Here is a 19,596-nt window from a genome sequence, read left to right as displayed (position 1 = left end):
ATCACAATGGATCTGTGGTTGATTCTAGACTTTACTACTAGCTCATGGACATCTTTGGATGAAAGAGAAGAATTTGGTATTTGGTTCATTATGAAAAGCTAAAGAATGAGCAGCCTATACAGCTGAATGAAGATTCGAGAAATGGCATCTCAGCAAATGTGCTGACAAAAAAGCACCTGCATATTCAGGCTGTTCTCAAGCAGCTATTTGTTTCCATAGCACCTAAGTAGACAAAGACAAATCTTCCATTTGTCCCCCAAAGCAGAAAACACCAGTTAGTTTCAAATTCCAGGTTTTGGTAAGGAAAGATGATATTTTTCATTATGCATTAAATGATGGTTTTAGAATTTTTTTTCAGCTAACTAAAATTCATTCTTTGGCTATAATTTGAATTTATATTAACATTCAATGCAAAGACTGATATTTGTCTTACAAGACAAATCATGCAAGTTTCTAAAGTGTCATTTTGGTTATTTTAGAAACGAAAATGATATAATAAAAGAGAAAACACCTCTGTGGTAAAAATGAACTTAGGAGAAGGAGTCCAAGAAAATTTGAGCATGTAAAGTCAATTTAATAATAAATGAGAAAGAAAGATTTGGACCATTATTTATTCATTTTTAAGAAATTTTTTTAAAAACCTTCTGTGTACTTGCTTGCACTTTGCTAAATACACTGGGACACAGAGTCATATAAAACAGTTGCTGTCTTCATTAAGCTTCAGCAAGCCAGGGAGAGAGGCTGGACCACCAAGGGCTATACCACAAGGTATAAAATGCTTTATTGGCAAGCGGGTAGAGGATGCTTCACAGGTGGGAAGACAAGGACCAAAAAGGAAAAAAAAAAGTGAAGCTAAAGAGAGACACAAGAGAGACTGTTCAGAAAACAGAGAAACAATTTTAGTAAAATCAGACACATTTAACATTTTGTATAATACATCAAAGATATACTTATTTTTTAAAATATCTCTCCTTTCAATGATTCTGAGGCACAGTAATGATTACAGGGTACATGAAATGAAGTATCAATATATACGTGACAAAATGCCTTGGTACACAGTGCATGATTGGTAAGACTCCACAGGGCACACAGTTCACACAAGTTAATATGAGCTACAGGAAGTGACCTCAGTTTTCTAGTATTTACCCCTCCTAGGCAGGGTGGGCAATCTTTCAACACTGTACACCTTGGTGCCCTTTGAAATATGGCCATTGAACATTAAAAATGAGTAACTATGTAGGCACTGATGTATAGAAAATACACTTTGTGGTCATATATATTATAAGCTGGAAATAAATGCTTTAAAGCTACATATATTTATTTATGCCAGAAAGCTTGACAAACACCAAACAGTCCATGAAGAACGGAAGTCTCTTGATCATTCATTCAAATAAATATATTCCAACTCTATGCAGCAATACTAATTTAATTGTTATACTCTGAAAGCCTTTGGTTGTCAGGAACCAAAATAGTTTTGAGGTTAGGGAACTGGTTTTCCACTTAATTCTTGTGGATGATCCAATTCCCCATGATATTCACCACTCAGTATTTTTAAATGCATTTTTTCATCTGAAGTGATAATCAATTAGGAACAAAATAAATCCTGTCTTAAAATTTCAAAAACAATGCAAGTCACTTCTGAACGATCTCAGACTAGGCATTCACATCTTGAATGCTGCTTTTGCAAGCTGTCACGTGTAACAGGCTGAAGGGATGTGTATACTGCACAGGACTGCCCAATCTATTGACAATCTCATCTAAGCAGGACTGTCCGATCTACCAACAATCTCACTGAGCCAGGGTGGCTCAATGGAGAGAGAACATCGGATACAGTGCTTCTAAAGTCAGTTTATACAAATATATTAAAGAAATTTCTTTCTAATAAATACAATATAAAAGCCTTTCTACTCTATGCATAAGTTTACAAAAAAACCACTTCAAAGATGTCTGGTCAAAGCTATTGCCAAAATATTCTAAAGCCCACACAATTTGTTCCAGATATAATTATGACAGCTACTACAAAAGCAGTAAAAAGCAACACAAGAAAATCTTGGTCTTCCTTAAATGATTTCAATCCCATTCTGTAAGAGAACAGGTAATGAAAGTCCATTCAGGTTGTGCTTGTTTTTAAGCAGACGTCAATCATTTGGGACCAAATGCTATGGCAGGTTCAGATTTTTTCATTATCGTCAGTGTGGATCTTTTTAAGTGCGACTGGGCTTGCTTGCTTCAGAGATGTCTTAGAAACATCCGTGTGCATGGTGGACATGGCGATGGTCTCATAGTCGTCATCCCGAGACCGGAAATCACAAAAGCTAAAGAAGAACTGCAGGTCTCTCTGGAAATTTTTGTTCAGGAAGCCATAAAATATAGGGTTGACACAAGTGGAGATCATGGCTGTGAGGTGGCAGAGAAGGAACAACAGATTATGGTTGCAGGTAGCAATGATCTGATGGTCCCAGTCAAACACAGTGTTGAAGATGGTGAGAGGCAGCCAGCAGACGGCAAACGCCACCACGATGGACAGCAGCATGATGTTGATTCTTTTGGCTTCACTGGACCTGTACTTATTGTCTCTCATCTTGTCCATCATGCTGTTTCTTCTTTTTAAGCGTACATATATCTACAGAAGGGAAAAAATAAAGAATTCAAATAGAACCACTCACTGAATGAGTACTCCTGTGGAAAGAAAGTAAAAATGAAAATGGTAGGGGGAAAAGGTTTTCCTACCTTGAAGTAGCAAATAAATATAAAACAGAGCGGGCCAAAGTACTGTAGCACCAAGAGGAGAGTGGTGTAAGACAGCCGGTGAGAGTCTGATGGAAATTTATCAAAGCAGACGTATTTGTCCTTGAAGGCATCAAGGGTCACATTTTGAAATGGCTCATCTGTCAATACTTGATAGATCAGGAAGGGCAGAGAAGAAGCCACAGCAAGGACCCAGATGACAGCAATACCTACGTATGCATGTCTATTATTTGGTCTCCAACCCCGAGGATTGATAATCAGCTGATGCCGTTCCACGGCAATAAGGACCAGAGAGAAGATGGACACAGTGATGGAAACGCACTGCACAAAGGGGTTCAACTTGCACATTGCCTCACCAAAAACCCAGTGGTCCATCAGTGTGTAGACAAACGTGAAGGGAAGACACATGATGGCCACAAGCAAGTCTGAGAAGGAAAGGTTCACAATCAGGATGTTGGTGACATTTCTCATCTCTTTTTGTTTCAAGATGATGATAATCAAAGCCAGGTTTCCAGAGACCCCAAGAATGATCACAGCTCCATAAGCAAGTGCTAACGTGAATATCATGGCCAAGGGCAGATGACAATCATCATTTTCAAAAGCCAAAAACCGGGAATTCTTCTCTGAAAAGTTATAATAGATTGAATGATTTTCCACCTGAGAAAATGATGTTGAATTCATTTTGACTGGTTTGGCTGTTATAGATGACTTTAGACAAATGGACAGTATGTTTCTTCAAAGCAGGTCAAAGACTCAACTTATTTTTATTCTCTATATTAAAATCCGTTTATCAAAATTATTCTGAATTCTTCATTCCCTTGAACTGAACAATCTGTAAAGAGAAAATGACCAATTGTTTTATTAATTTTATTGAGGGCAGTCGCAACAAGTTCTCACTCATACTACAATTTAAAGAGAAGACACTGAAATAAACAAAATGTATTCTATATATACATCTTTTTTTAAATAGTAGAAACGGTGCAAACAATTTGAAAACATTACTAATACTTTTAATTGAATGTACTTATGTATTGAGTTTCAGGAAAATGTAGTGGTCTGTGCATTAGTAAAGTGTGTATAAATCTCCTGCCTATAAGTCTTACATAAAGGACCATCAGCACATTCCTAAACATTGTAGGAATATTAACATATAAAAAAACAATGCACAGGTTAGAATATTTGAAACAGATATGAAACTAAGAAAGGAAAACAAAAAAAAGTTGTACCTAATTATTTCTCTTATTCTAAAAAAGAATTTATCAAATTGTATTGATAGCAATAGCCCCATCATACACTGAACTGCTTGCTCTTCAGAGAGGACTATTTGGCACAAGTACCTCAAGAAAATTATCAATTCAGTGAACCACCAAGAAACTTTATCCTATGAAGGACTGCTGAAAGAACAGGAGATGTTTAATCCAGAAAGGACTTCCTAGGAATCATACACACATCTTCTCCTATCTGAATGGGCAGCATTTGGTCCATAGCTTCTGGTTCAGAATACTGTGTCCACTCAAGTTAGAAGTAGGACCAAGGGAAGTGGATTATATTAAAACTATTTCACATCTTTATGAGGAACAAGAGTTTAATTAGATGGAACAAACTGCCTGCAAACTGTTCCCCACACATAATTTGTAATTGCTACTAGAAAGTCTGGGAAAGTTCTCATGGTGTGTAGGGGATTCAACTGGGGTAACTCTGAAGTTATTTCTGACTTAAAGATTCAACAACTTAATTAACATGTCAGAAGCTTTCTATGGATTTCTAAGGTTTTGTTCATGTAAATATCTTCCCTCCTCACTAGACTGTATACAAATAGAAGGCTGAGATGTAAATTTTAGTTGTACTTTTGATCTTTCACAGCATTTTGTAATAGGAATACTCTTTTCTTACCAACAAAACAAATCATAGACAACAGTCTTGTAGACCTTAAAATCTCCTTTAAAAAAAAAAATCTCTGATTTTCCTTAGATTATTAAGTAAATATACGAGATGAGGTTTCTTATGTTAATTAACAAGCCATTGTGCCTGTGTTAAGAAAGGGAATTGCAGTGCTTTTCTTTCTTCTGTGAGAACAATAAAGAAAATCATGCAGATTTACTTCCATTGAAAAGGAGATAAGAAATTTCATGAATAAAATATGCTTTTGCTTTTTAAGTTGTGCCACTATTGAATCTTTCCTTGAGTGCTTTTGCTTTCTAGAATATGAGGTGTTGTCTGTTATAAAACTACAACTTATAAAACTGAAGAATAAAAGTAAAGGTTGCTACCATGTAATGAGAATGAAATTAGCAGAGCTAGGAAAGGCAGTGGAATGATATCAAGTGTGAATGTTATAGAAACTCTCTCCTCTGTCAGCAGCCTGGAAAGACTCCTAGACTTCCTTGGAATCACACTTTTCTCTCAAGAATACCAAAGAGAGAGGATATCTGTGTCTCTCAGTGTCTGAAAATGAACTGAGAGGAAGCAAGTGCTATTCTAAAAATTATTTGGACATTTTGAATTTAAGAATTCAGGAAAAATAATTTTTAACTGGAGGATAATTGCTTTCCAATTTTGTGCTGGTTTTTGCTGTACAACAACGTGATTATACATATATTGTCTCCCTCTTGAGCCTCCCTCCCACGCCCCCATCCACACCTCTAGATCGTAACAGAGCAGCAGGCTGAGCTCCCCGTGCTATACAGCAACCTTCTACTAGCTGTTTTACACAGCTAGTAGAAGTGTATACACTTCAATGCTACTCTCTTAGGAATTCAAGAAAATTTCTCATCATACTTCAGAGTCAAGTTGCTAGAAAGGTATTTAACATTACGGCTCAATTATCTGACTTTTTCTTTACTGGTAGAACTAGCATGACAGGAAACTGAATCCTCTAACTCCGCATAGCCTCCTGTCAGCACATGGGACCCAGTGGAGCATGCGACACAGCGATCACTACGCTTCCTGGGCTGGCCTGACACCTGAACACCACCACCCTGTCCCTCACTCCTGGTCTAACAACCCCACAGGACATGCCCTGTCCCAGCAGGGCCAGTCCCTTCACAGTCACCAAGGGCACCAGCCCATTATAGCTTCTGCATCTTTGCCTCTGCTGCTCCTCATCATCCATCCAAATTCTACCCAGCTTTCAAAGCACTATATAGTCCCTTGAATCTTAATTGGCTCCTCTCAATTATAATATTATCTCTTGAAGGTAGATATTATGTGTATTTCATAATACCTTGCAAATATCAGCTTTAGAATAAAAATGGCTGATGTGGAAAGCTTTTATGTGAGTTAATACTAACATCAATAGCTGAATTCTATTGTTGACTGGAAAAAATGCATGACCTAAAAGCTGAGAATTATGTTTTATTTGGTGGACACACTGAGGACTCAAGCCCCGTAGACACCCTCTCAAATCATTCTGAGGGACTTCTCCAGAGAGGTAAGGGAGGAGCCAGCATATATAGGAGTTTTTGCAACAAAAATCAGGTAGTTGGAACATCAAAATATTACTGTTAATTAAAGAAAACAAGACACCTGAAGTTAATGAATTTAATGCATTTCTATGTATGGGAAGATATAAGAGTCTGGGCTCACTGAAATACTGTCAGGGCCAGTATCCTGTTCTTTCCTGTGTCAATTTCCTCAGGGTACACAGTTCAGGGCAGCTGCAGTGGCTGGTGGCTTGATGGCCCAGCATTCTTTGTTTGCTGATATGGACTCCAAGGTGACTTCCTTGTCTACACTATCATAGTCCTTTTACATGTAAAATGGATGCTAGTTAAAAGAATCATTTTACTAGGTCAGGTGTGGGGGATGTTCCACTTCATGAAAAATTTAAAAAGGAATTGTTTCTGAAAGAGAATTCACTCATCCAAGAAATATTTATTGGACACTATTTTGTGTCAGACATGGTTTTTGTGGAAACAACAGTGACCTTCCTATTGGGTTTCTAGTCTTATGGACAGAGAAAGACATGAAAAAATAAATACGTAAAAGAGACAGTACACAAGATGGTAGTAAGTGCAGTGGAGAAGAATAAAGCAAGGCAGGGGACTTGGGATTGTCGGAAGAGCATTGCTGCTGGGTGGCTTGGAAGGTGTCTGATTGCTTGAGAACAGGGCTATGAGCCAAGACCCCGCAGTCGGGGAGGGAGCCATGTAGACGCCTCAGGGAGGCAGCCCATGTGGAAAACACAGCCCAGATCCTTAAGACTGGAGTGTGTGTGGTGCAAGTAGATGAGAAGTGAAACAAATAAGGGAGGGACTATGGAGCAGTAGTTGGAGGGTAAGCAGAGGAGAAACAGACTGCAGAGTATGACTCCAGGGACAGTCTTTGACTTGTCTCAGACAAGAGGAGGACTCGCCAGAGAGTCTCTGGTAAAGACGTGAAGTCCTATGATAGTGTTTTAAAATTCTTACTCTAGCTGTTGTTTTCAAGGACTTAAGACAGGAGAGAGAAGTAGGTAGGTTCATTTAGAGGCTAGTGCATTAATCCAGGCAATAGGTAATGGAGGCACCAAGATGTTTGCAGTGAAAACAAAGAAAAATACAGTTTATATCTATTTTACATCTATATCTAAGTCAAAATTTACTTTGACTTTGACAAAAGTCAGTACATATGGGACTTAATGCAAACACTTATTAAATTATTACAGTTTATGGGCAACAAAGCTTTCTTGCAGATGAATTTAGGTTAAATCTACTGAAACTCCAGTCTTTGAAATTATCTTTGAATTTATATTTGAAATTTATATCCCTTTAAAATTATATTTGCTACACATACCTGTTGAGGAATAGCAGTTTTCTTATTACGTAGAAGTTACTTTAGCTACATAGAAAATGAAAACTATTTTTTTTAGAGTATTCAAAAGACTCCTTTGCTAAGTGCATGTCATTCCACTTGTGTAAAACAGTTCTGCATGAGATAAAAGGTATATTTTAAGCCTACCTAAACATAATCTCAAGGATGATAATTGTCAAAAAATAACAATATTGAGAATTTACATACATCATCTTTGAAAAAGAAAATGATTTAATATTTATTATTCCAATATACACCTCTAAAATGAAATAGGGACCTAAAGACACGTGGCAAAATAAAAACAAATGGTTGTTAAATCTCAATAGAGCTGTCCTGCTCCTTGGGACAAAACAGACACACACACTACATATATCACCAGTTGGCAAATTAGCCCCCTTCCAAATGGAAATATTTCTTCATTACAGTTAGAGTACTGGCCTTCATGGTTTGCTGTTCCGAGAGCTGTTACAACCTGAGAAAACAGCTCTCTGGTCACAACCTGTTTCAGGTACATTTTATCATTTATTCAAAACTGGCTGCTCAACTCCCTAGTTTTTTGGAAAAGAAGTATCAGCCTTGTTACTCACCAAATTAACTTTGTTAATAACCAAAGTTATTGCTAGTTCATGGACGTGAGTTACATAATTCTGTTTTTTTTTTTTTTCCCTTCCAGGAGGGCTTGCTCAACAGACACCTGCCTTGTAACAATAAGGAAAGACTAACAAAGCAGTAGTCGCTCACCGAAAAGCAGTAGGTCTTTGGTCATCGGTATGCAACGCAATCCGGCAGACAGCTTTCTGCTCTCACCGGGGAAGCAACACTGTTGCTGGGGTTTCGCGTTCAGGCAGAGCCAGGCAAGCTCTGTGCTTCCCCTGCCTGTGTGCCACCTGGCAAGTTATGCTTTCCCTGGGATCTTGGTGGGAAGGCAAATCTGAAAGCCCTTTAAAAAAAGAAAAGAAAAAAAGAAAAAATAAAGGAATGTCAAAACATCCCCTCACTTTCCCCTCCCCTAGATTTTCCTGAGTTATCAAAGAACAAATGGGATGTGTTAAATCAAAATTCCTGTCGGCACGCTTAGGCGCCCACCTTTTTCATATTGTGTGACTGCGTGAACTGCCCCAAACTGTCCTCATTCCTAACACTTCCACCCCCTCCCTCTCCGCCACACACACACACACACACACACACACACACGCCATCCATTTGTCTGGAGACGTCTCTATCAATAACGATGAGACTGGCCAAAGCAGAAAACATCCACAACGGCCGGAAACAGACAAGCAGAGCCCAAACTCAGTTCTCTCTGGCCCAAAGGGAAAAGTGGAAGTGCTAGTTGCTCAGTCCCATCCGACTCTTCGCGACCCCATGGACTGTAGCCCGCCAGGCTCCCCAGTCCACTGAATTCTCCAGGCAGGAATACTGGAGTGAGCAGCCATTCCCTTCCCAGGCGATCTTACCCTCCCAGAGATCCAACCTGGTATCAGTCCTTAAAATATTCTCCGGTCTCCAGTCCACCTGGAGACCAATGGACCACTTTGGCCACCCCAATCTCCAGTTCATCCACAATTTCCTACCCAGTGGCGCTCCACCACCACCACCACCAGTGTAAAAGGACCTCGAGAGTTGGATGCTGGAAACTTGGAAGTAGGGAACAGGGTGTCTCTTAGTGAGCGGCGTGAGACAGGAGAGGCCGGCTCCGGGGGGTAGGGCTCCACCCAGGCAGCGCGCTGGGCGCCCACCTGGACCGGGGCGGCTCCCCGCCGACACGAGCGGAACGCGGGGTCGAGGCGGACTCGCAAGCCCTTCTCCTCCCGCTGTCCCAGCGGCGTGTTTCTTCGCAAAAGCCCACCGCAGCCGCCCCGCGGAGGCTCGCGAAAGATGCCAAAGACAGCGAAGGAAGAGGGACGCAGTCTCACCATGGCCAGAGGAGGGGCACTCGAACCTCGTACAGAACCTGGGTCACCGGCGTCCACCCCACACCTCAGCGGTCCCGTGTGGCGGGTGGTATGGAGCATCTCGCTACCGCCTGCGCGGGACCGAACCGAAGGCTGCCCGGGCGCCCGCAGCTCCTCATTTCGGGACTCAAAAGCCTTTCCTTCCTCTCTCATCCTTCACCTCATCAGTGAGAGATTTCTCAAAAGTCAGTCCCTTCAAAAGTGTACACTTGGAACTTACCCTGTCTGCTGGATCCGTCTTTTGGCCCGTTTATTAAAGCGAAAAGGACGGTCGCGGAAGGGAGTGGAGTGGAAAGATCGCGGGTGTTTGTCCGGCACAAATCCTAAAGATCGGTGGGGAAGGAAAGAGCCGCCCCTGAAGCTGAGCTCCACCTAGTCCCGGACACGTGACAGCCCGGGTGCGCCGCAGCCCCCCGCACCCTCTCCGCGGTCTCGCAGGAGGCTCCGGGGGAATTCGAGAGGCAGCGTGGAGAGCCGCGCGCACTGTCAGTCCACGCGCCCCGGCCGGGGTGCGCGCTAGGCACTCGGAGGGGCGGGCAGGGAGGCGCTGCGCCGGACTGAGGTCCCGCCCGCGCGCGGTCGCTGGCGGTCGGTGCCACCTCGCGGCCGAGGCTGTGCGGGAAGCCGAGAGAAACCCAGCTCTGGGGAAGCGGGCACTAAGCCCATCCCGACTGCGCCGCTTCTGTCTCTCGCCTCTCTTGTGATGTTCGGATGTTTCTTACGCCAGACCAGAAGTTTTTGTTTTTGTTTTTGTTTTTAACAGCGAACAAAGAGAAGACCTTAAAAAAGCACAAGTAGCAAATCTCAGATAAGATGGACTGGCTTTTTTTGGAAGGTTTTCTTTTCTTTTTCTTTTTTTTCCTCTAGGAAAACGCGGTGAGTCAGATGTGTTCCCAGCATCGAGCTACTTACTCCTTTCGGGGAGCATGAGGAATGGAACATTCGCCTGTGGGTCAGAAAGAGTCAGTGCTGTTTCCTAGGTACCTAATCTACTACCGTGCGGAACGCTATGAAAGAATAAAAGAATAGAATGTACATAGAGTGCATTGATGGAGCAAGGCCATCCTGGCTAATTGTGATACAATGATCTCAGATGTTTTACATAGTTCTAGTGTACTTGGAAAAGCCAAAGTTGTCTCTCTCTCGCTCACACACACTGTTTATTGATGTAGATGACTACAACTTCTTCCAAATCAAGCTGTTAAATAATAAAAAGTCTTCTAATAAAGATACAGAACACTGCCTAGGAGATAGATACAAGCTTTATTACTATAACAACTACGATTGAAATCTGCTTTCAAACTAAAAACAGAACAAAATTCCAAGACAAATGGAATTACTTAAACTTTGTTGGAAAGTTTTATTTTTCTAATTGTTAGATTGATTAAATACTATTTAAAGTTCAATAGAAATTATATCTCATTATTTATATAAATAATGTTGTACATAATCTTTGTAGTCCCTCCCCCTCAAAAAAGGTTTCTAAAATGTTTGTCATTGGATATATTTTTAGAAGGCGACTTCTCAAGTGGCCCTAGTGGTAAAGAATTCGCCTGCCAATGCAGGAGAGAAAAGAGACACGGGTTAGATCTCTGGGCTGAGATCCCCTGAAGTAGGAAATGGCAACCTGCTCCAGTATCTTTCTGGAAAATTCCATGGACAGAGGAGCCTGGTGAGCTACAGTCCATGGGGCACAGTCATATATGACTGAGCACTGTATTTTTATAAAGTTGGAAAGGAATTATGACCAAGGATCAAAATACCACCATCAGGTAATAAATAAACTGTAACAATACATATGATCATATTTTTAAAAAACCCACTAATGATTAAAGAATAGTAAAATGGCATATATAATTTCTTTTTTCTAAACTAAGGATGAAAATATAAGACACTTTAGGAGTTTCAATTGTTTAAAGAGAAATAACTCATTTAGGTTTCTATTCACTCTCTGTTTACTCCATCCCTTAAGTCACATTCTGTTCATAGAAACAAATTTACCCCAGCTCCTCATCATCAAATTGGCTGTTTTTACTCTGCTGCAAGAATTACAAATGAAATAATTTAATTCTCTAAAAAGAATACATTTTTATGTAAACAATTTGCTATATCAAGAAATATTTTAGATTTAAGAATATAATTTGGAGTCATTAGACACCTTCTTTTCTGTGTTTTCCAGGAATAAAAGCATGTCTGCAAGAATGCCCAAATTACGATGTCCATTGTATTTAGTCATCTTCTTAATTTTTTATAAAGTGTCCCCACCAAGGCCAATTTATAAAGCTGCGTTCTTGAGACATTAATGTCAAACACTAATCTTTGAAAAATTGTTGGTCTCAAAGACTTTTTTCCACTTCAAATTTTATGATACAAAGGGAGTTTTGAAACTCTGAGTGAAAACAGATTTATACAGTTTCCTAGGAATATCATTTACTAAAGACTCTTTGCAACATGTGAAATAAAAACTTATAAGCACAGTATAATAAGATCTTCTTATAATGTAATCTTATAGAAGATCTGAAATAAGCAAAGTAGTATGAGTTGCTCAGAAAATGTGTTAAACAATAATCTGAATTCCTCAAAAAGATTTAAAAGTATGAGTGTTAAAGATCTTCTTTTCTTTCTACTATTAAGTGAACAGTCAGTTGCATACTTTCCTACTTGAGATTCAGTTCAGTTCAGTCGCTCAGTCCTGTCTGACTCTTTGCGACCTCATGAATCGCAGCACACCAGGCTTCCCTGTCCATCACCAACTCCCGGAGTTCACTCAGACTCACGTCCATCGAGTCAGTGATGCCATTCAACCATCTCATCCTCTGTCGTCCCCTTCTCCTCCTGCCCCCAATCCCTGCCAGTATCAGAGTCTTTTCCAATGAGTCAACTCTTCGCATGAGGTGGCCAAAATATTGGAGTTTCAATTTCAGCATCATTCCCTCCAAAGAAATCCCAGGGCTGATCTCCTTCAGAATGGACTGGTTGGATCTCCTTGCAGTCCAAGGGACGCTCAAGAGTCTTCTCCAACACCACAGTTCAAAAGCATCAATTCTTCGGGGCTCAGCTTTCTTCACAGTCCAACTCTCACATCCATACGTGACCACTGGAAAAACCATAGCCTTGACTAGATGGACCTTTGTTGGCAAAGTAATATCTCTGCTTTTCAATATGCTATCTAGGTTGGTCATAACTTTTCTTCCAGGGAGTAAGCGTCTTTTATTTTCATGACTGCAGTCACCATCTGCAGTGATTTTGGAGCCCAAGAAAATCAAGTCTGACACTGTTTCCACTGTTTCCCCATCTATTTCCCATGAAGTGATGGGATGGGATGCCATGATCTTAGTTTTCTGAATGTTGAGCTTTAAGCCAACTTTTTCACTCTCCTCTTTCACTTTCATCAAGAGGCTTTTTAATTCCTCTTCACTTTCTGCCATAAGGGCGGTGTCATCTGCATATCTGAGGTTATTGATGCATATCTGAGGTTATTGATAATTCTCCCGGCAATCTTGATTCCAGCTTGTGCTTCTTCCAGCCCAGTGTTTCTCATGATGTACTCTGCATATAAGTTAAATAAGTGGGATGACAATATACAGCCTTGATGTACTCCTTTTCCTATTTGGAACCAGTCTGTTGGTCCATGTCCAGTTCTAACTGTTGCTTCCTGACCTGCATATAGGTTTCTCAAGAGACAGGTCAGGTGCTCTGGTATTCCCATCTCTTTCAGAATTTTCCACAGTTTATTGTGATCCACAGAGTCAAAGGCTTTGGCATAGTCAAGCTAGGTAAAACCTCACCTTTGCTAGAGAGAGAAAATGTTCTGCATCTTGTGAAATTTCACAACAGCCAGATCTATAAATCATGCCTGGGAGAATTAAATTAGTGACTTATTCTCATGTTCTCTCAGGCAACAGTCTTGTTCTACCATTTAAACAGAAGCATAGGATCTACACCTTAAACCTCTGTAGATCTTAGTTTTATCATTTAAAAATTGGAAGAGCTTATGGTCTGGTGCTAAAAATTCCATGATTTACTTCTTGGCTAGACAAAAGTCTGTCACTATATTCACTCTGGAATTTACCCACTGTAATTACTTTATTGGCTGCCTGATGAATTTCTGCTATAAGGGTTAAAGTTCCTGAAATATTGGCAGGTCTTGATACATGAGAATTATCACAACATCATTCAGAAAAATATTTTTTATTTAATTTTCTTGAACTGTAGTTGACTAACAATGTTGTGTCAACAGAAAAATCTTGATAGGAATTAATACTACCTGTGAAAATTAGAATGTAGGTAATATTGACTAGAAGAAAATTTCACTTGGATAGAACTTACTGTAAAGTATGTTGATGAATCAGTTCATTATTCTATGAATTATTAGATGCCAATTTTTCCTTCTTTCTATGACTTACCTACTGCTTTTCTTTTATCTATGATGTCATAGAATGTAAGTTGCAATGTTATTTTATGGACCACCAAGAAAAAAAAAATGCTTCTAGTAAAAAAATGACATACAATCATTGTAATTAAATTTCAGAATATTAAAATATTTTTAAAGTCCTCATTTTTGAATCAATAAAATATAGTAGGTAAAGAACTTTGCCTAAATTGATTAGTACAAATGATCAGTGCAATCACTTTATTCGGCTATCTTTTTGAGAGAATTAACAGAAAGAAGTGATAGTTGATTTAATTAAAATGTTAGTATGCAAGTATATAGACAATTCAATTATCTTCATAGTATAGAAGAAACCAAATATTGGTCATAGATTTGCTCTTGATTTGAAATGGGAATGTACTCAAGGAAATAGGCTACAAATTTAGAGCATTTGTTATAAAATTCTGTCAGAATAGATTCTATATGCCAATGATCTTAAAATTACTCGGTAAATATTTGAACATTTTTCTGCAGATTTCGTCCTGTTAAACACTCTTTAAACATTCAACAAACATGTAATGTTATTTTGCAAAAGTGTAATGCTATGTATGTATTACATGGTATAATGGAAAGAGCTTTGTCATTGTACTACTATCATTTTTATTGTAATCACTACCACTCCCTTCGTATCTCCTTTCAAACAGGAGTAGGTATAGCTAGAGAGAAGGGCTAGGATGAACACCACCACTGGCCTTCCATCATCCATGACAAAGGTCTCTGTTCATCCCGCCCCACCCCTGAAATCCCAGGCTTGGCATTAGACCCCTTCTCAATACAGCACATCAGAAGATCAGACTTCACCCCATGAAGCAAAGCTAATTCCTATCTTGAGACTGGGCAGTTTTTCCCCAAAATAGGAGAAACATTCATTTATATGCATTTAAATAATATGACAAATGAACACAGAGGTGGTATGAAATGTTCCCGGGTATCACTTTGCTAGGGTAACTATTCCTCATTCACCCCTTTGTTTAAGGTCTACCTAGAGCTTTTATTTCCTCAGGTACACATATCAATGAATTTAGAATGAGGTTTATATCCAAGTAAGGTCTGTGGTATAACCCAACCCTTCTTACCCAAGGAAACTGCATAGCTGCCACTCTCCACTAGCATTATATATTGCTGGAAATAAATCAACTGTGCAGAGTATTGCAACAAGAAGTTCAAAATCTCAGTTGAGCCTTAAATGTTGCTCAGAAATTCTCAGGCTTGGGGACTCCCAATTCCTCTCCTCTTAGAAGCTATTTCAATTTGCCACCCTTCTCTTCCAGCCTCCTACCTCATACCCTCAGCCTCAGTGGACTCCCCCTTCTTTCTGAAAGGAGTAAAAGCCACTAAGGTATTTTTTAAATTGAAGTAGAATTGATTTATAATGTTGTATTAGTTTATGGTGTACAGCAAGGTAATTCAGTTATATGTTGGAGAAAAGAAAACAAAAGTCACTGAATCGTGTCCTACTCTTTGCGCTCCCATGGACTATACAGTCCATGGAATTCTCCAGGCCAGAATACTGGAGTGGGTAGCCTTCCCTTCTCCAGGGGATCTTCCCAACCCAGGGATCAAGCCCATGTCTCCCGCATTGCAGGCAGATTCTTTACCAGCTGAGCCCCAAGGGAAGCCCAAGAATACTAGAGTGGATAGCCTATCCCTTCTCCAGTGCATCTTCCTGACCCAGGAATCAAACCAGGGTTTTCTGTGTTGCAGGTGGATTCTTTACCAACTGAGCTATCAGGGAAGCCCTCAATTATATTTATATGTATATACATAAAGAAAGAAAGAAAGAGATTATTTTCCTTATGAGGGCTTCCCAGGTGGCACTAGTGGTAAAGAACTTGCCTGCCAATGCAGGAGGGATAGGAGACACGGGTTCAATCCCTGGGTTGGGAAGATCTCCCAGAGAAGGAAATGGCAACCCACTCCAGTATTCTTGCCTGGGAAATCCCATGGACAGAGGAGCCTGGCGGGCTATAGTCCATGGGGTCGCAAAGAGTCATAGAGAGAGATTCTTTTCCTTATAGGTTTTTACAAAACATTTAGTATAGTTCCTTGTTCTATATGGTAGATCCTTGTTGGTTATCTATTTTATATCAAGTAGTGTGTATATGTTAATCTCAAACTCCTAATTTGTCCCTACCTCCTCTTTCCCCTTTGGTAACCATGAATTTACTTTCTATTTCTGTGAGTCTATTTCTGATTTGTAAATAAGTTCATCTGCATAAATTTTAATATTCATATATCAGATTTGTCTTTCTCTGTCTGCCTTTCTTCACTTAGTATAATCATCTCTAGGTCCATCCATGTTGTAAAAATAGAGTTACCAGATAATCCTGAAATGTCACTCCTGGGCATGTATCTGGAGAAAATATTAATTTAAAAAGATACATGCACCCCAATGCTCATTGCAGCACTATTTACAATGGCCAGGACATGAAAGCAAACTAAATGTCCATTGACAGAAGAGTGGATTAAAAAAGATGTGGTGGCAATATTATTCAGCCATAAAAGGAAGGAAATAATGCTGTTTACCATAGGGTATTTATTTTCTTTCACAGCCCTCATTTTGGCAGTGGGTCCTCCAGCCTAGCTGATCCAGACTCCAAGCATTAAGTCATACCAACCCACTGAATTTTCCCAGTTGATGCCCCAAATACTATGTCACAGACAAGCTATTGCCATTGTCCTCTCCTGAGATGCTGACTGACTTAATCCATGAGCATAGATCCCATGAGTTGTTGTTTCCTTATCAAGTTCTGAGAAGCTTGTTACACAACAGAAACATAACCAAAAACACCAGTTTGTTCAACAACTCACTTTTCTTAATTCAACACTTAAAACAAAAACAACTCCTCGCCCTTGTCCACCCTTGTCAGAAATTCGCTAGCTGCCGTGTCTGTCTTGGCCAGGAATGAAGCCTTTCACTCCAGTCTTCTCCAGTGCCTCAAGTGGCCCACTGGAACCTACTTTTGCCTGTGTCACCAATGGCTACACCTGGGGACAGAATTCAGACTTTATGATGCATTTGTCTCATTTGACCATCCTCTCCTTTGACTTTTTTATTCTCCTTTGACTTTTCTAACTACACTTCAGGTGGTTCTCTTTTCTTACTTGCTGTTTGTCAGCCTTCTTCCCCAGGATTTGCATCTCCATCTCCTTCTTAGGTGTCTCTCTCCCTAGGATCCTGTTATATCAATGAGCCAGTGATGGCCCCTGAGTATTAGCCTAAAATGGTGCCCATACTGTTCACTTCTTCATAGCAGACCAAGACACCAATGCCAGACTGCACCATCTCAAATTCTCACACATCTAATTGTTTTAATACAGTCCAAATAAATATATTTTTAGTTATTTAGAGCCTACCTACTTTATATACTCTGAGAAACTGCACTCAACATCTGCTAACCATGAATGACAAATCCTGCAGCGTTGAAACACTATCATCTGATGCTGCCCTTCAGACCTCTCTGACCCAAATCTCCCCATCTTGCTGGTGAGTGGCATTTTCTAAATGTCTCTAAACCACTCTCTATTTTCTTCTTCTCCCCAGGGGTTTCCTTGTCCCATCCTCCTTCTAAGTGGTAGCCCATACTGCTATCTCTGGGAGGTGTCTTACTGAGAGAAACTTCCCTGTCATGCAAGCCTGTTCAAGACCAGCCAAATAAAACTTGTGCACCATGCTTTTCCTGCTACTGTCTCTTCCTTGATCAGCTCTGAAATTCCCACATTTAACAGAGCTCTTAATCTATATATTTTTTCACGTTGAAGCATAGTCATACCCTCTGCCATCAACGACTCTCTTGTACTCCACGTGAAGTGCAGACCTCTCCCAGGTCTCCTTGGCAAACGTGCTGCACGGCTAGTGGACATGATCCAAACCCGGGCCATCATCTCAGCCCCTCAAGCCAGAACCTGAGGATCATTCCCGGCATTTCCCTTTCTTACACACACTTAGATTCAACTGGTCTCAAGGGTGATGGGTCAGCTGACAACTGGTCACACATTGGCGTTGATTCCACAGCATGATATCTCTCAAACGTGTTCTTTTATATCCATCAAGCTCTAGTTAGTTCTCTACTGAATGGTCCTTCTGCCACCAGCTGCTGTCACAGTAGTTCAGTGATAAAACTGCTCAGCTGAAATCATCTAGTTGCTCTCCAGAGCCTTCAAGAAAAGTGCGAACAGTGTTCTTTTGAACAAACGTTTTCAGTGTGATCCTCTGCCCACTTCCCAAACTTTGGTTAAACTGAGCTGTCTTCAGGTCTCCAAATGTTGCTGTTTATCACCTCTGTGTCTTCTCCCCTACTCCTTACTTGCCCATCCCCTCCATCTGCTGGTTTAACTTGCACCAATTCTTTCAACTTCAGTTCAAGTATCTTCTCAACTACAAAGCCCTCTCCTAGATCTATCTCTCATCTCTACAGATTGCCCCCATGGTCTGAATTTGTATTTATATTCCTATTTTTATTTCTACTGCACTCTGAGTTATTTCAAACACAATATATTGCAGACAGTTATATATTCCACAGATCTACAGCTATACTGTAATCTCTGGAAGGCAGTAACTCCTTTTTTTTTTTTTTTTCACTTCTTAAAGCTTAGAGTCTAGAATAATATCTGGTGTTTCATAAGGTACTGAAAACAGTTTTGTTGAGGGATTGAAGAATGAGAAGTAGGATAGGCCTATATAAATTATGAACATCACAAATCAAGTCCACTTGTTCATCTCAAACATTAAAAAATATCTTTAGCATTTGTACCAATGATGATTAATATCATTTTTATACATATGAATCACACATGTATACCTTTTTTACATATGATTACTAGACTCTTCTTGATTCTTCTTAAACTTTTTGATTTTCCTAAATGTTGAATTCTGCTTTTACCATGCAGTGTAGGCTTGAGTAATGGACCTCGCTGCCTTTGAAAATGAATATAATGTCTAGTAACGAAAGTGTCTCATAACTTTTTCTACTTGCTGAATAATATACTTTAAAAAGCTGGAGTATCCATTAGCATAAAAGTAAGAAGATGGTAACAGATGGATTTTTGAAGAGCATTCAACCATATTCACTTTTGATTCTGAGCTTATGCTTTGAACCATTCTCTAAACATCCTTTTTAAAGACTTAAAAATAAACTGACATACCAAAAATAAATAAACTATTTCCTTTTCATTTCCACTTAAATATAGCAAGCTATATTTAGACTTAAAACTAGATTTAATATTTTAGCTGTAAAAATTCACTAAGAAATGGAAATTTATCTTAAAATAATATTGAGGTGATAATTATCAACATTTTTATGAGGAGTTTTAACCTACAAAAGGGAAGAATATATGACTTTTTGTGAATTTTTTTGATAAACGTTGTGTCTCTAAAGGATTCCATGTTCTCATTTTTTATATTTTTTGTAATAAAAGTCTTAAATAATGTAATTAGATATAGAATAATTTGCTTTAAGAAACACCACAACTTTTAAGAATGAATTAAATATTACTATAGAGTAAGCCTTCCTCAGTGATCAATGCAAAGAAATAGAGGAAAACAACAGAATGGGAAAGACTAGACATCTCTTCAAGAAAATTAGAGATACCAAGGGAATATTTCATGCAAAAATGGGCTCGATAAAGGACGGAAATGGTATGGACCTAACAGAAGCAGAAGATATTAAG

The 19,596-nt window shown here is 39.5% G+C and overlaps 1 protein-coding gene across 3 annotated transcripts; it reads right to left on the bottom strand.

Moving 5' to 3' along the window:
• Window positions 1-757: 757 nt before the first annotated feature.
• On the bottom strand, window positions 758-10,472 carry NPY1R (neuropeptide Y receptor Y1). Of its 3 annotated transcripts, XM_059887412.1 has the most exons (5): window positions 9,715-10,472; window positions 8,281-8,479; window positions 7,522-7,653; window positions 2,731-3,580; window positions 758-2,623 (listed from the first exon to the last, which is right to left on the bottom strand). In XM_059887412.1, exons 4-5 carry the CDS (start codon window positions 3,427-3,429, stop codon window positions 2,171-2,173), a joined length of 1,152 nt encoding a protein of 383 aa, XP_059743395.1. In that variant the 5' UTR covers window positions 3,430-3,580; window positions 7,522-7,653; window positions 8,281-8,479; window positions 9,715-10,472; the 3' UTR covers window positions 758-2,170. The 3 variants fall into 3 exon arrangements, with proteins under 3 accessions (XP_059743395.1, XP_005207617.1, NP_001039363.1); XM_005207560.5 differs by lacking the exon at window positions 7,522-7,653; NM_001045898.1 differs by lacking the exons at window positions 7,522-7,653; window positions 9,715-10,472 and having other exon boundaries at window positions 760-2,623; window positions 8,281-8,457.
• Between the last annotated feature and the right edge of the window lie 9,124 nt (window positions 10,473-19,596).

The sequence above is a fragment of the Bos taurus genome, chromosome 6, assembly GCF_002263795.3.
Source record: "Bos taurus isolate L1 Dominette 01449 registration number 42190680 breed Hereford chromosome 6, ARS-UCD2.0, whole genome shotgun sequence".
In the NCBI taxonomy this organism is placed as follows: domain Eukaryota; kingdom Metazoa; phylum Chordata; class Mammalia; order Artiodactyla; family Bovidae; genus Bos; species Bos taurus.
The sequence above is the reverse complement of the archived record's forward strand: the minus strand, read 5'-3'. Positions and strand labels throughout refer to the sequence as shown.